General features: G+C 36.6%; 1 protein-coding gene across 2 annotated transcripts; it reads right to left on the bottom strand.

Moving 5' to 3' along the window:
* LOC18443415 (ABC transporter G family member 42) lies at positions 1-12,462 on the bottom strand. 2 transcript variants are annotated; one of them, XM_011628438.3, is made up of 24 exons: positions 12,117-12,462; positions 11,571-11,977; positions 10,921-11,130; positions 10,726-10,810; positions 10,141-10,300; positions 9,788-9,864; positions 9,637-9,690; positions 9,387-9,477; positions 6,991-7,292; positions 6,074-6,355; positions 5,661-5,977; positions 5,407-5,567; positions 5,193-5,302; positions 4,914-5,064; positions 4,570-4,722; positions 4,090-4,259; positions 3,642-3,974; positions 3,173-3,463; positions 2,813-2,896; positions 2,558-2,691; positions 2,201-2,428; positions 1,695-1,866; positions 1,030-1,284; positions 1-567 (listed from the first exon to the last, which is right to left on the bottom strand). In XM_011628438.3, exons 2-24 carry the CDS (start codon positions 11,957-11,959, stop codon positions 298-300), a joined length of 4,479 nt encoding a protein of 1,492 aa, XP_011626740.1. In that variant the 5' UTR covers positions 11,960-11,977; positions 12,117-12,462; the 3' UTR covers positions 1-297. The 2 variants fall into 2 exon arrangements, with proteins under 2 accessions (XP_011626740.1, XP_011626739.1); XM_011628437.3 differs by having other exon boundaries at positions 11,571-11,966.
* Positions 12,463-16,427: the final 3,965 nt, after the last annotated feature.

Here is a 16,427-nt window from a genome sequence, read left to right as displayed (position 1 = left end):
TTAATCTGAAAATTCAACTCATTGATGCTTCTGCATAGAAATACAAGTACAAGAGACATTTACATATACATTTTCCCACCATTGGCAAGAGATCTTTACTCAAAAAGCTTAAAAATTAAATAAATAAACCAATACCTAAGAAGAAGGAGAAAAGATCTCTAAACATTTCTAACAACCATTAGATGCCATGAATCGTCTTCAATTCATGTCCCTATCTTAACAAACCCATATATGTACACAATTATCGCCAAAATTATCGCCTTCTTTTATTTTTGGTAACTCCTGTAATATCTATTCTCATCTTTGTTGGAAGTTCAAGGATTTGATGCACCAGGCATAGACAAAGGCGAAAAACGTGGCGAATCCAACAAGAACTCCAGCAACTGGACCCATGAATCCAGTGTCATAGCCATAGTAACTGACGACAAAGTCCTTGATTTTTTGCTTACCTCCACCAGGCACAATGATGTCGTCCTCCAAGTCCCCATATTGAGAGATGATGAGACCATAGACGGTCCAGGCAAGAGGGCAGATCCAATAGTACCATATCCACCACTTTGGGATCCTCTGCATTCACAAATATATATATATAGAGAGAGAGAGAGAGTGAGTAACAGAGAGAGGAGAAGGTTATTTGGTCATCAAAAAAGCTTGTATCTTTGAGAATTGGGAGAATAGGAAAAAAAAGATCTCAGCTCCATGAGAAGGTGTTACTTTTTATCCTGAATCCTTCCAATGAGGAAATTCATCAAGAAGAATACGAAAATAACTAATAAAAGTTTGCCATTTAGCATATGAATGGTGCCCATATGCGGTAATTATGTGTCATGTCGAATACTGGTTAAATGCCAAAGCTTGCTTTATGTGATTATATTTCAGAATCTTTCCAAACAAACAAAGAAGAAAAGTACAAATCAAAAACCTTCTGCAGAAAGATTACTTATCACGAGATGTAAACCACACTAAAAAAATTCTCATTAGAGCAACAAGAAAGAGAGAGAGAGACAGAGAGAGAGAGAGATCTTTTACCTTTTTGGGGATGAAGAATCCTGAGAAGAGGTTGAAGAGAGAGTAGAAGGCAGCGGCAAAGATGGCAGCAACTTGATGGTTGGGGGTGATAGAGACGGTCATCATACCATAGTAAGTGAAGTAGAGGAAGGAGAAGAAGGTAATGAAGTAGAACCAGAAGAACTTGACTGCCGTCCAGTGAAAGCTCACCATAGAATACACTATCAAAGTATAAAATGTAGTCTGGAATAACACATATGGTATTTCAGTGATCACCTGCATTCATCATAACAACGAACGTGAGAAATTCTGACCAAACAAACAGAAAACTGATACCAAAAAGTAGAATGATAAAAATCAGAACAACTTCGAACCTAGCTATAAACTACTTTATCTAGATGACTATCCGTAAAACTTCGAAACCTAGCTATAAACTACTTCCTCTAGATGACAATCTCTTACAACTAGTCCTAGAAGTATATGTCTCTAGAAACCCAATCTCTCTACTAGGACTTCATATAAACCCCCCTCCCCCATTGTCTCTCTCTCTCACACACACACACCGTATAGCTCAGGTCTCAATTCAACTTCTATAGTCTCCCTAGGCCCACAAATATTATAACCCATTTGAACTCTCCCTCTCTCTCTCTCATATGTACAAAACAAAACTGGTAGGAAACAGGTACCTGAGATATGGCATATGGCAAGGCAGAGTACATTCCGGCAGCTCTCTCTCTATAAAATACGGTTCTTTCTATGGCCACAAGCGGTTGCACAGTGGAACAATTGTTGACACCCACAAAGAGCACAGCCGCATACATTGCGCCAATAATCACATTCAGATCCACCGAGCTCTCTCTGAAAGTACAAGAAATACAGTGGGATATTAGCCATGATCTCAAGGGAAAATTTCCAATGGCGTTTCGTAACATGGAAAAAAAGGAGTAGAGGGGTCCTTTCTATTCAAAACGGTCAACTTGCTTTAAAAAACATTAGAGAAAAAGAAACGAATTCACCAGCTAAACTTTAATTATTTCCAAATGGAGTTCATTTCCACATGCAACAAAGATAAGCTACTTTATCCACTCAGATTTCACGTTAAACATGGCCAATAAAAAATAAAAAATTTCCTGGGTTCCAGGCAAAATGTGGCTGAGAGAGAGAGAGAGAGCGTGTGAGTGAGTGGTGGTACCTTTGTTCGCCAATTTTCCAGAAGATGGTTCCAAGAAGTAGAGCACAAACAAGGGTAAAGCAATAGCGCACAAGGTTATAATCAGGGCTTCTCCAGTAAGTGATCCATTGTTTCCAAAGGCAAGACTTGAATTGCCCCGCCAGTGGTTGAGAGTACTTTGTAGGGAAATACAGGTCCTTTGATCCTGGAGGGGGAGTGCTTAACCCCTTAACCAGTACCTTATTGCGCCTGTTAAAACACAAACCCGATTCTTATTAGTAGACAGAGAGTATGGAAACCATTCTGGTAATCTACCGAACTATCACAAAAATTTATACTTTTCTTGTATGAAGAATTTGGTGCTTTTTATGCACTTACTGGTGCAAAGACGATTCCCTGTAGTACTCAGCAAAGTCCATATTCAAACGAACTTCAGCAGCAATGGAGCTCACTTCAAGCATCCATGTCGCAGGGTTGTATTTGTCATGGATTTTTGGAACACCTGGAATGGCCTGCAAAAGCAGTCAAATTTTAGTTAGAATAGTTATAACAACAATATTGACAACAATAAAACAATTATCAAATATTAAAATTTACAATGATAACCTATAGCAAATTAGGAAAGAAGTATACCTCAAAATATTCAATGATTTTGTGGGAGTTACTGCCCAGAGGCCCTGAATAGATTACTTGGCCACCTCTCTTCATCAGTAGAAGCTGGTTTCAAAAAGAGAAAAAAAAGAAAAAATTGTCAGTAAAGTTTTAACATTTTCAACATGAAAAAAGTGAAAGCATGCCAGAGAGGGAGAGTAAAATTTAGCTGGTGATGTAGTTTCCCTACGAACTGGTAATATGGAGTCTACATCTCTGTCCTATATAGATTCTCTCTGTCTACCTCTCTCTATAGTATACACTCTTTCACAAAGACAGTAGAAAATGAAAAGCAATAATAGTAAACGTTCTGCGAATTTTGAGCAACCAAGTCTTTCTCACCTCATCAAATGCTTCAAAGATGTCAATGCTGGGTTGATGAATTGTACAAACAACTGTACGCCCAGTATCTACTGTGTTCCGAACCGTCCTCATTACGATAGCCGCCGCTCTTGCATCAAGTCCTGAAGTGGGCTCATCCATGAAAATGATTGAAGGATTTGCCACAAGCTCAACAGCAATAGTTAAGCGCTTCCTCTGCTCTGTTGATAAACCAGACACACCAGGAAGCCCCACTATAGCATCCCTGAGATTATCGAGCTCTACTAATTCCATAACTTCATCCACAAAGATCTGAATATAATGATAAAAATGATTTTATAAGAATCAAATCGAAACAAAGAAATTCAATACCATTATACTATACAAAGAGATGATAAAGTGATTCTATAAGAATTGAATAGGAGACAATCTAGAACACTTGAATTTTGGAGAGAGAGAGTATGGTTATGCTCATGTTAATGAAGCTCACCATTTTATCTTCCTTGCTAATTTCACTGGGTAAGCGAAGGAATGCAGAGTAGATCAATGATTCTCTAACAGTGACCTGGGGAGAGTGGATATCAGTTTGTTCACAATAACCCGAAATTCTCGCAAAGGTCTCCTGGTTCTTGGGGTAACCAGAGATTTTGATATCCCCTTCAATGTATCCCCCTGTTTTCCTACCAGCAAGCACATCCATTAGAGTTGTTTTACCAGCTCCACTAACTCCCATAAGGGCAGTAAGAACTCCAGGCCTAAACGCTCCTGTTACTCCTCTCAGTAGTTGCAATCTATCTTCTGTTACACCCTGATCCTTCATTTCCTGTGATTAAACCAATTCAAAAATTTAAAAAAGAAACCCCACCATTTTTTGAGTGAGTGAGAAGAGAGAGAAAAAGAGAGGTTATTAAGAAAAATCTAGAGAAGCTTTTACGTACAGGAGGCATGTCGACATAATAGTTGACTTCATCAAACGACATGGCAAGAGGTGGAAATGGAAGAACCATCCCTCTTTTTGGAGCCACTCCTGTAGCTGCTTCTAGAGCTGAATCAGCATTACGACTAAGCCCATCCGTTTTGCTGCTCAATCTCCTAATTGCCATTTCTCCTGTACAAATAACTCGAGATCAATATGGTAATAGTATCAACCATTTATACAATCAAAGCTCTCAAGAGAACAAATAAACTTGGCCCTTTCTAATAATTAGGAACATTAGAAACTTGTTCCCTGTTGTTTGATATATTTTTTTACTGTTTTTGTATCATTCAATACACAGGTCCAATCTCTGCTAAACTTCCAACCCACCAAGAAAAAAGATGACTGAACAAAAATTTCAGAATTTGGATACAGTGAGATTTACATTATAAGCAATTTATAGTGCCTATCAGCTTAAAAAATTTGAGAGACTGGCTCTTACTTGTGTTGTTCCCATCTGCGGCAGACAATGACCGCTTATGTTCTTTTCTGGACCCCGATACCTTGATCCTTGGTGTTTCACTGGTACCCTCTTGTTGAGACTCCATTTCAGCAACTGTTTCTTCAGAAATCACAGCTTGATGCTTTCCAATGGCTGTTTTGAATGAGGAATATGATCAACTAGCTTCCTTTGAATTGAACAAACACACCCACATAGAGAGAGAGAGAGAGAGAGAGAGAGAGAGAGAGAGAGGAAGAAGAAGAAGAAGAAGACAAGAAATGGCTCATTTGTGAATCTAGAGTTCTAGAGCCATGCAAAGGAATCAGGTTATTCAGGGCACTTACGATTCAGATACACGAGTGAAAGGGTGAAGCAAACATTGAAGAGCACAATAAATCCAAACAGACCGGCTGCCCCAATCCAAAACCAGTTGCTCGTAGGAAAAACATCAAAATTAACAAGAACCGCAATACCCAAAGGGGTTCTATTAGGCGCCTGAAATTCAGAAATAAAAGGTGTTTTTTAGAAATTTGTAAAATATTCGACAAAAGTTCAAATATTTAAGATGTAGTTACCCTCCAACTTTTCAATGACTCCTAGAATATCTTATTAGCGAATCTCACCCTCTTGGTCATCCATCTTGAAGCAAACATTTCATTCACGGTGATGGCATTGTATGCGTAAGAAAGAGGTGAAGCCCAGTAGCCCCATTTCCACCAAATAGGAATGTATCCTGCAAAATGTTTCACAAGTTGAGCTCTTGTTTCTCTGATTATCTCTCTCTCTCTCTCACACACACACACACAAATAAAAACATATAAAGGACAAGATAAAGACCTCGAGGAAGGATAAAGCCTCCGAGCATGAAGATCATAAGCAAAGACATAGCTCCTCCGGTGTTGGCAATGGTCACTGACCTGCAAATCCCAGCGGTGACCCTAAAAAGCCCAGATGCCATTTGTTGGATCAAGAATATGATCAAAAACTGCTTGAAAAACCTGCATAAAGACAACATATTACTACCAGCTTAATGAAATAAAATAAACTATTCAATAAACACAATAACTTCTAAATTTCAAATTTTGTTATACCTGCTAGCTTGAGGCGCGAAGCCAACTGTGTAATAAGTCATTACCATCCAAGCTGTTGACTCAAGCACTGATATGGGTACTTTGAGTAGCATATTTGGGAGAGTGAAAACCCATGCAGGGTAGAAGAGGAGATCTCTCTGCTTGTAAAAGACAGGAAGCCTCTGGATGGTCATTGAAAGCTCAGCAAATCCATTAAACAAGTTACATACCACCCCAAATAGAAGTGCTCCTATATATATCCCACCGTCTTCTTCTGTGTTAGTGTGAAGCCGTGTCTTCAAAAACACAGTTGCTCCGATGAAAGCCACTAATATGATCTGTAACCAGAAGAAGATTAGTTTAATACAAATTGTATTAGAGAGAAAGAGAAGTAATAAATACTTCATTCCATGAGATAGAGACAAAGGCTGAACCTGAACTGTCTTGAAGATATAAACAAAGGAGTTTCTCTTGATGAGAAGCCATTCTTTTGCAAAGGAGGTCTTAAGAAGCTCCCATTTCCCAACAGAGTACTTGGTGAAAACCAGAGCTGCTTTGTGGCTTCTGCTTTTGTCATATGGAACAGCGAGTTCATTCTCTAGGTTCATCCCAACATGAAACCTTTTGAATTTTCCTGCAAATTCTGAAACAGGGATGTAGCGATATGGTTTTCTCTTGTCAACCCAATATTGCGCTTGATCCTTCTTTGAAGTAACCTGTAAAACCAATGATTCCAACTCAAAACTTCTGGCTTTTTCTTGAACAATGAGTAGTGGCCCAAAGTGCTAACTAGAACAGGACTTCCTAATCCCATGTAGAACACAATAAATGAAAAAGGATTCGAATTGGTATCATGATGAAAATGCTTGAAGCAATTTACCATGACTTAGTTTGCATATGCAAAATGCAATCTAAGTTCATGGTTAAGGAACCATTGTATACTATTTGATGTGTCAAAAAAGAATGGAGCTCATTGCCATTTCAACCAACCCAACTTTTAATCACTGAAGCAACAATTCCTCTTCTAGACCAAAATATAGGAGCATAACCATTTTTTGAAAGCATTTTGGACATTTGTTGAAAGCTGGGAAATTTCATGACGCTCAAAGATGTAATGGTCACTCATTTAAATTGAAGCAAAAACTTACGAGTACAGGCAGAGTGCTTTAGTAATATATAGTCATTCCTAGATGGAATCCTATAGTGTGTTTCCTTCGGTCCAAAAGACAAGAATTAAACAGAAAAACGAGACTAATACATGGAGTTATTGAGGGAAGAGAAATGCACCTTGAGTATCAGACTTATTAAATGAATTAAGAGAGAGAGAGAGAGATCAGAAAACCAAATTTACCTCCTGCAAGAAGTCAGCAGTACCCTTTCTCTCAGGGCACCGGAAGCCACAGGACTCAAAGAACTCGACCACATGTTCTCGAGGCCCCTGATACACAATTTGACCCTCAGATAGCAAAACAATGTCATCAAAGAGATCAAAGGTCTCAGGAGCAGGCTGGAGAAGCGACATGAAAACGGTGGCATCAGTTAAGTGCACAATTTGTTGAAGGCACTTTACTATTTGAAAGGTGGTGGAGCTGTCTAAGCCAGTTGATATCTCATCCATAAACAGGGTCTTTGTCGGCCCAACAATCATCTCCCCTGAATTTGTGCATAACCAGTTAGAGAGAGTATCATGCATTTGTCAAGTACAAAATGACTAAAATAGCACCGTTTCTAAATTTGCAAAACAGGGAGGGAAATCGCAGGCCGGTTGAAAATGACTAAAATGCCCCTGGTTTCTGTATTGCGAAAACCGGAGTGCACAAAATGACCAAAATGCCCCTGATCTTTGCATTTGCAGAACTAAAGGGAACTGTATTGTTTGCATTTGCAGAGCAAGCGAGGGGGAACGGTCGGGAAAGAGCAACAAGGACCAAAATCCCTTGATTTCTGCATTCGCAGAGAACCAGGAAGGAATTGTGTTTAGAGCAAAATGACTAAAAGGCCCCTTGTTTCCAGCATGTGCAAATAAATAGGTTGTGTTCAAATTGTCTAGAATGCCCCTCATTTCTGCATTTCCAGAATCAGAATGGTGGGTCACCACCTAACAAAAAAATAATAATAAAGCGACGAATCCTTATCATAAGATTCCGCGTGTTATCATCCAATCCACAAAAACGTCATGTGCCATACTAGTCAATTAAGCCCTTTATTCTTCCTTCTCTTTTTTTTTTTCTTGCCCGCTTTCTTTTTGTTAGGTGACCTGGATTAGAATCCAGAATCTCATGATTTCATCACAAGCACATTTTGTTTAACCACTTGCAAATTTTTTCTTTCTCATAAAATTTATTTTACCGGTAAACCCCATGCTTACATTAATCTCTTTGAGAGTGCACAGCAAAGCACTCTCTCTCTCTATTTTATACCCAAAGAACCCAAACTCGTGCAAAAGAATCATGAACTTCATACCTACTTTGCCAGGCTAATCAGAAAAAAGTAGTTTATACAAGTCAATCAATGTGGTAAATGGACAATAATATAAAACTCCATAAGAAAACTAGAAGCATGTTATCTCAAATCTAACAGAAATGTACCAAAACCATTAAAAGAGGATCTCACTTCAGCTATGACGAACTTGACCGAGCTGAGCTGAAAATTACCGGCCACCAATATATTGAATCCATCCAGATCTCTCTTTGGGACTGAGGGGTTTTCTTACTATTTTCCCTACATTTTCGCGAAAATATACAAGGACGTAGGTGACGTCGTTTGGCAAATTTGGGCATTTAAGAAACAAGAGGGTTTGTTAAGGGGTAAAGTCGGAAGTAATTTGGTGTTTTCCACTCTAGTCAAAAGTTCCTCAGAAGCAGATAAAATTTATGGAAGGCGAAACGGGAGCCTTATTCTCCAAAAGTAGACTACGACGCGCCTCATCGAACAAAAGATTATGTCTGCTCTGGTAATTTTAAGGAAAGATATGGACAAATTTGTTAAAGTCCCATATTTTCAGTTTTTGTTGGTTTTTTCTTATATATATATGGAATTGGTTTGTATAAGGATTAGGCCTTAAACCATTAAAGTACGACGCATCTTTAAATAGTGTTGAAAGATATCGTTTAAGTGTTGAAAATTTTTGTGATCGTTTGAAAATTTATTTTTATATCTAATTATAAAATTTAAAGGTTAAAAAGTAGTATAGATTGAGCAAATCTTTAAATACTTAAAAATCTTGAAAATTGACGGTTCAAAAAATGCATTACAAGAAATACTATTTCTAGACTTAAAATCCATTGTTTCTCATGTTCGCACATCTTGAGGTGTAGATGATTGATTTGAGGAGTTTTGGAGCCTTAATTTAATTGGTTAGGCCCTACCCTTGTGTAAACTTTTTCTTTTATATATATATATATATATATATATATATATATATATATATATATATATATAGTTAGTGGAGCAAGTGTGGGGGTAGGGGTAAAACCCAAGCAGCCCAATAATATGGAAATGAGACAAAGACCAAGAGTTTTTTAACTATTTGTTCACCTAAGTCACCCACTGACCTGGTGGAGCTACTCCCACTCCCACTTGCTGGACCAAAAACATTAAGCCTCAAAGAATGAGAATATACATAAAACGAATGACACACCAAAACCCACAATGAAGTGTACCAGCTAGACACCCCAATAAATATATATGGGCAAGGAAATTAGGGTTGGTTTGAAGAGAGGAAAAGGGGAAAGATAGTTTGCTTACCAGTAGTGACCCTCTTTTTCTGGCCACCAGAGATTCCTCTCTGCATTTCATCTCCAACTATAGTGTCTCTACATATATCCAGGCCAAGAATCTGTTTCATAGTTAAATTGTAGCAAAATTTTAGTTAATATCACTTGTATTTTTTGAATCTAGGAGTTGGATTTCGAAAGAAACCTTCATTTCATTCTCAAATTAAGACATCAATTAAAACTTAGATAATCACTCAAGTTACAAAGACAGCATAACTTACTCTTAGTGTGTAGTCAGTTTGAAGTGAACTCTGAACTCCTTTCATAGCGGTTGCCTAAAAAAAGAAAGCGATGTGAGACCAACTCGCCCTGAGTATTTAATTTAATAAAATAATCTTATTTGTTTGATAACAAACAGGACCTGGCACTTACCTTCATAAAAAGATCGACTTCAGCTTCAGGGAAAATCCCGGCATCCTTTTCTCTCCTCGCAAGTTCAGATAGAAGCTCTGTAAAAATAATAATAAATTAAAAAAAATAAACAAAACTCGATGGAAGCAAATTATCTTTTTCTTCTTCTTTCAATCTGATCAATTTTGAGCAAATGCCCAAAGCACTAGGAAGTAATTCTAGAGAACCAACTCGCTCTATATAAAACTTCAACTAATGAATTGTGCAACAAAATAGTGAAAATCAGTATGCTATCAAGCATAATTATGCAATAAGGAACAAAAGAATGGCACAATTTATTCAAAAACCTACACTAAATACAGGAATGAACTTACCATATCTAGTTCCAACCCCTTGACACCTTGCAGAGAAATCGAGAGTTTCTTTAACAGTCATCTCTCCAATGTGTACATCATGCTGGCTAATGTAAGCTGAAGTCTTCTGAGGAACAAACTCATTCAATCGGTGGCCGTTGTATGTGACTTCTCCCTTCGACTGATAAGAATACAAAGCTTTGAGTTAAAAATGAGAAATCCATGGTTTGCTGAGACCCTACAGGGTGCATCAATTTGTCAAAAAGAAAACGTTGCATCCCAAGTTTGACTCCTCCCACTGATCTACCCAAAAGAAAATACATGGATAACTAAATTTAACCACACCCACAAAAAGTGTACTGTGATTTCAATTTAAAAGCTCTTCAAAAATGAGACACCGCGGTAGCGGAACTATTAAAACATAACAGAAACCATGCCATCAATCTAATACAATCCCATCGAAAAAATGATAACTCATGAAATCAGTAAAGTGATATGAACTTTCAGCTACGAAAATTTGAGAGGATATAGTCATCATGTAACAACATTTAAAGTTGAATAAATTTTAAAAACCACAAATACAACAAAAATTGTTAACCAGCTGACCTTCAAGCTTGGGTCTAATTTTCCAGCAAGAGCCAGCAAAAGGGTTGTCTTCCCTGAAGATGGAGGCCCCAACAAAAGTGTCATCCTGCGCAAAAATTGAATCAGCGATCCAAACTCACATGGGGATCCATAGAATTTTTGTAAGTAAATTTCAGCATTTTTCATTTTCTTTTTTGGCCTTTCCACGAAAGTTACCTCGAAGGTTTTATGATCCCTGACGCATCTTTTAAAATGGTGAGGGTGGTTGTCTTTGTAAGCTTGATTCCTGCTAATCCAAGAGCCGATTCCGCAAGGTTTCTTGATGCGTTCAATAGTGTAGGGAGGGCTCTGCTCCCTACATGGCATTCTGCTTGCACTGTCAAGTGCTCAAATCGAATCTCCACAGTAGGGAGCCTGATTCCAACTCTGAAAACTCATATAATTGATGGAAAATCAGGGTCTGAATATCAAGAAAAAAAAAGTAGAAATGTGATTTTAAAAGGGAAAAATGCCAAAAAGGAAAAGAAATGAAAACGGATTTTTTTCTTTCCATATGCCCCCAATTTATGTAAGATAATTCAAAATAAAAGAATGCCAATTTATGGAAGATAACTCATAAGAAGAGAAGAATAAGGGAAAAAAAGTTCATATAGAAAACGTATAAATTTCTGTTATCCAGGAAAAAATAGAAAAAAATAGGGGGCAAAAACCTAAATACTTCTTATTAGCAAAAAAAACGAACCATGATTAAATTGACAAAAATAATATTTTTACTTTCATTCGAAAAAAAATAACTCAGAAATTCAAAAGTAATGCTTGAAACTGAAAGCAGGAGTTATAATTTTGCTGGAAGATTATTGACTTACTTGTCGATCCTATTCCTGAGCTTCCTCAAGAACTTCTCGTTATCTTCCTCTGCAATTCTGAACAATCTCTCTATGAACTCTTGTCTCTGGTTTATATCAAGCTTTCTCACATCGACTTCCTGGTGTTGAACCAGTCTCTCTTCCTCTGTATACGACTTCAGTATACTGGTTCTCAACCGATCATAGGTCGGGAGCTTCTCAAGAGCTGCCCATTTCAGGGCTTCCTCATCTTCGTCAGCTCTCCTGCTATGTCCGGACCTTGCAAAGACGTCCTCCACTCCCCAGTTGGTCCTTCTGCTCATGTTCCGACTCATGTTTCTACTCATGTTTCTACTCATGTTGCGGCTCATTCTTCTACCAGAGCCCCAAACCTTGTCGAACTTCTCCATTTTTGGCCTGAAAGAAAACTAAGGATAGGGCTCAGGTTGGAGTTTCGGTATCGAAAATGGAGGTTTACGGGACTGGTAATGGAGCTGTTTCTCTAGGATTTAGGGATTGAACTCTTTATATTCAGGGGAACTGAGGTGGGAATGAGTTTTTACTTACAGCAAATTGTTGGAATGAAGTTTCTTTCGGCGATGCCCTGTTCCTCTCTGGCTCAATTGTCCACAAACTCCTTTTTATCCTGAGATAGAGTTTCTCTGAATGAACGAACTCAGTAACCTCTGCTAAAAATTTAAATACCTCAAATTCGTTGAATGAAAAACTTTTCCCTGAAAATTTACACAGTCACTTCCTTCGAAGTAAAATTTTCTTCCATAAATCAACTAAGTCACAGGCGAATGCTCTCTCAAACTTGCTTCTCTTGCCTTTTTTTCACCGGAAAAGGAATTATCCCGGCGACTTTCTTCCTTATCCGGCATAAATCGTGAGCAACTCCCCCTACAACCTGTGAGAGTAAAATCTCAATACTTATAGTAAAAAAAGGGTCATTCAAAATCTTGATCTTTTGTGCCGAATTTCTCCGCAACTTTCTCTTTGAACTGGATTTTCAAGGTTTGAAAGCGGCGTTCTCTGCAGGCTGAAAATCCAGAGAGAGAGAGAGTAAGAATGGGTCTTGGAACTGATTCAACGATGAATATATAAATACATATTATTCAGAGTGTTCAGAGCGAAGGCGTCGAGAAGGAGAGCTGGTAGAGAGAGAAAACTTCTCCCCCCTGTTCAAATGCGGTTGGTAGTGAGAGAAACGTAGAGAGAGAAAACATGTCTCGCATTAAATTACAATTGGTCGTGTCAGAAGATGAGAGAGAAATATAAAACGTCCATTTTGTTTGAAACTGATGGAGGCTTTTAGAGAGAGAAAGGAGGGTCTTGTGTCGATTCTGGCGGCTTTCTGCTTAAAAACTTAGAGAGAGAAAGTGGGTGAGGAGAAATTAATTTAGTGAGAGAAAGTGTAGAGAGAGAATGAGTGAAGTGAGGGCATTCGGATAAAGTTTTTAGAGAGAGAAAGGGGCAGTCGTAATAGAGAGAGAGAAGGAGGTTTTAGAGAGAGAGAATACGGAACTCGTGTTAAAATTTTTTTGGCAGCCATCCTTGACTCCGCACGCCGCCGATACGCGATGGTCAGGAGTCAAACCGGTAACCAATAATACAACATGACAGAATTACCCTCGCTAAACTTCTTTAATTACGAGGATCACCTTGTCTCTCACCAAATGATTTCCACAGTTAATATGTATTTTAAAAAACAAAAAACATCAATAAATAAGGGTGTGGTTTGTATAATAAGGCTGCAACCTTAAACAATCCAATTAAGGCGTACTTCCGAAATTTATCGTATCATGTAATATTGGTGTAAAATGTTTTTAGGAGTATCTTAAGATCTATTTTCACAACTAATTATTAATTTTTAAATTTTAAAAATAATTAAAATTAAGTGGATCTATAAATATATGAAAATCTTGAAAATGGACGGTCTAGATAATGCGTTGCACTTGGACTTAAAAGTTTTTTTTTTTTTTTTTTATATTTATCCATCTCGATGTCGAGATGATCAATTAGTGGGATTTTCAACATTAAAACAACTTTTTCCGATGGATTTTTGAGGTGCATCTTTAATTCTACATTTTATGGTTGCAACCTTGTTTAAACTTTTCTGTTTGCTAAATTATCTTGGTTGTTTTTTACAAATAATAATCTCTATTTCAAAATTTGATATGAGATTTATAAAGCAGTTTTTAATTCAAAAACTCAAGCTAGCCAAGATCTCACTTAGAGTAACGTAGACTTGCCACCCTAGTGAAGCCGAGTATATTTGACTTGGGTCGCCAATTGGGGGACCTTAAAAAACAAATTCAAAAAAATAATAAAAATATAAATTTATTTATAACAATTTTTTTATATTTTCTATCATTTAGACAAAGATTGGAAAGTGTTTTCCTCATAAATATTTATTTTTATAGTTTTTTCCTTCTTTTTAGATTATTTCTAGAATACTTTTGCATTATTCTTTTCTTTTTGAAATTATTTCCAAAATATCCGATAACAATTTGATTATTCACAATCCATTTTTCACTATTTTTTTAACCTCATTTAAGTATTTTTTTCTTTAATTTAACTATAAACAAATTTTTCTTTCTTTTTTGGGAATTTTTTTTGTTTTTTATATATTTTTTAATTCTTTTTGACTCGGCCAGTACCTGCCTGAATCGGTTGGAGTAATTCGCAACCCCGATTCGTGGTTTCGAGCTTTCGTTTTCCATTAACAATTTTAAAGTACTTAATATTGAAATTTTGTACTTTATATAACCTTTCCCGGAAGGGTCGGCTCGCTCTCTGGCGGGCGAAACGTTCAAAGGGCCCGTTCTACGCCTCCACCAACCCCTCATGTATTTCTGTTATTTTTTTAATGTCATTTTTCTTTAACGTTATCACTTTGATTATCTCCACATATCTATAAACTCAACTCTGGGTAATTTGATTTGTGAGAAAAATAAATAGGAACTGAATTACCTCCCACTTATTTTATTGCATATACATATTTTTTTATTATCCCCATTCTAAATCAAGGATCGGATAATAATTAATGATTCAAAAAATCGCCTGACGAGAAGTGGCTGGGTCGAGCGTTTATTAAGACTTGAGATTCTAAGTTGAGAACTTGGGAATCGCCCGAGCCTGCCGATATTCTGATTTCTAGAATATATTTGTTTGGTGCAAACTTGTCTGGAACTACTAGGGAGAATCGGGATCTGAGTTAGAGCCCGATTCTAATTTTTGAATTATAGATTATAAATTTTGATTTTTTCTTACCCATCGTAAGAAACAATTTTTTCGAGACCATATTTGGTGAGCACCATTAGAACCAAGTGTTGAAATAGCAATAGGTACCAAAAAGAATGTGTCAAAATTCAAATAAAAAACCTTGCCACCTAACAAAGCACCATCACTAAGTTTATTGAATAAGGGCGCCTCCCACCCACTTCTCCACAAAATAATGGAATTAGAATTAAATATCTTTGGAGAAACACTAGTTTTATTTTAATTTTTCATAAAATATATCTAGACTTTCTTGTGATTGATTTAGATTACTTTATTTTATTTTTGCCCAAATAATATAAAGTGTGTAGTTTGCATAGAGCCGAGGCTCTAAACCATCAAAGTAAAGCGCACTTTCAAATAGCATCGAGAAATGTGGTTTCAATACTGAAAATCTTTGTGATAGCCTTAAAATATATTTTCTTCTTTAATTATAAAATTTAAAGTTTCAAAAATAGTGTAAATCGAGCATATCTATGAAAACTTGAAAATCTTGAAAATTGACGGTTAAAAAATGTGTTACAAGATGCACTATTTTCAAAACATGAAATCTATTTTTTTCTCATGTCTATGCATCTTGATGTCAAGATGATTAATTTGAGAATATTTGAGCATCAAAACAACCTCTTCTAACGAAGCTTTTGAGGTGGGCTTTTAATTTGATTGTTTACAGCCTTGGCTCTATATAAACTTTTCCTAATGAAAAACATATACTTTTGTTGGGGACCACATCAAGTAGAGTCCGGCGATTGAGTTTTTACAATCATAAGAAGCATGATTTTACTAATTTATTACTTCATTATTCTTAATCCATCGTTAGTCACTGTTGATCGCTTGATTTAGGTAAAACTCCTGGTTAACTAATTATTATTTGGCTAGTTATTAATGCTCGTTTTTGTTTTTATGTTGGGATGATTACCCCAACTACCAAATAAGACTATTATATAGAATGAGGGTTGTATAAGGCTGAGGCATTAAACAATCAAAGTAAGGCGCACCTTCAAATGGTATCGAAAGTATTGTTTCAATACTGGGAAATCTTTGTGATGGTTTGAAAATTTATTTTCATCTCTAGTTATAAATTTTAAAACATCAAAAATAGTGTAGATCAAGTAGATCTATGAACACTTGAAAAACTTAAAAATTGACGGTCAAAAAATGTATTTCAAGATGTTCTATTTCTAAAATTTGAAATCTATTTTTTCTCATGTCAATACATCTTGAGTCGAGATGATCAATTTCAGGATTTTTGAGCATCAAAACATAGTGAATTTTTGAGGTGTGCCTTGGTTTGATTGTTTAAGGCCTTGCCTTATATAAACCTTTTCCTTATTTTATTGCACATGGTTGAAGACATTCTAAAGTTGACTTACCGGAATTAAAGGTATTTGAGAAGGGTAAAATCACATAAATCATTTCTTAGCTTCCCTATTTAGGCCTCCATCGACTTGTACTTCTGTTGAATTTTTGTGTTGAATTTTTTAAAATTGTGTTCCTACTATCTCTAAGGTCGTGTTTGACAACAGAGATAGAGAGTGAAAGGGAGCCTCCTACAAATTATGAAAGTGTTTCATCATTTTTTATAGAAGGACCGTG

The sequence above is a fragment of the Amborella trichopoda genome, chromosome 5, assembly GCF_054954075.1.
Source record: "Amborella trichopoda isolate Santa Cruz 75 chromosome 5, AtrichopodaSantaCruz75HAP2 v2.0, whole genome shotgun sequence".
NCBI classification, from domain to species: domain Eukaryota; kingdom Viridiplantae; phylum Streptophyta; class Magnoliopsida; order Amborellales; family Amborellaceae; genus Amborella; species Amborella trichopoda.
This window is presented reverse-complemented; position numbering and strand designations above follow the sequence as displayed.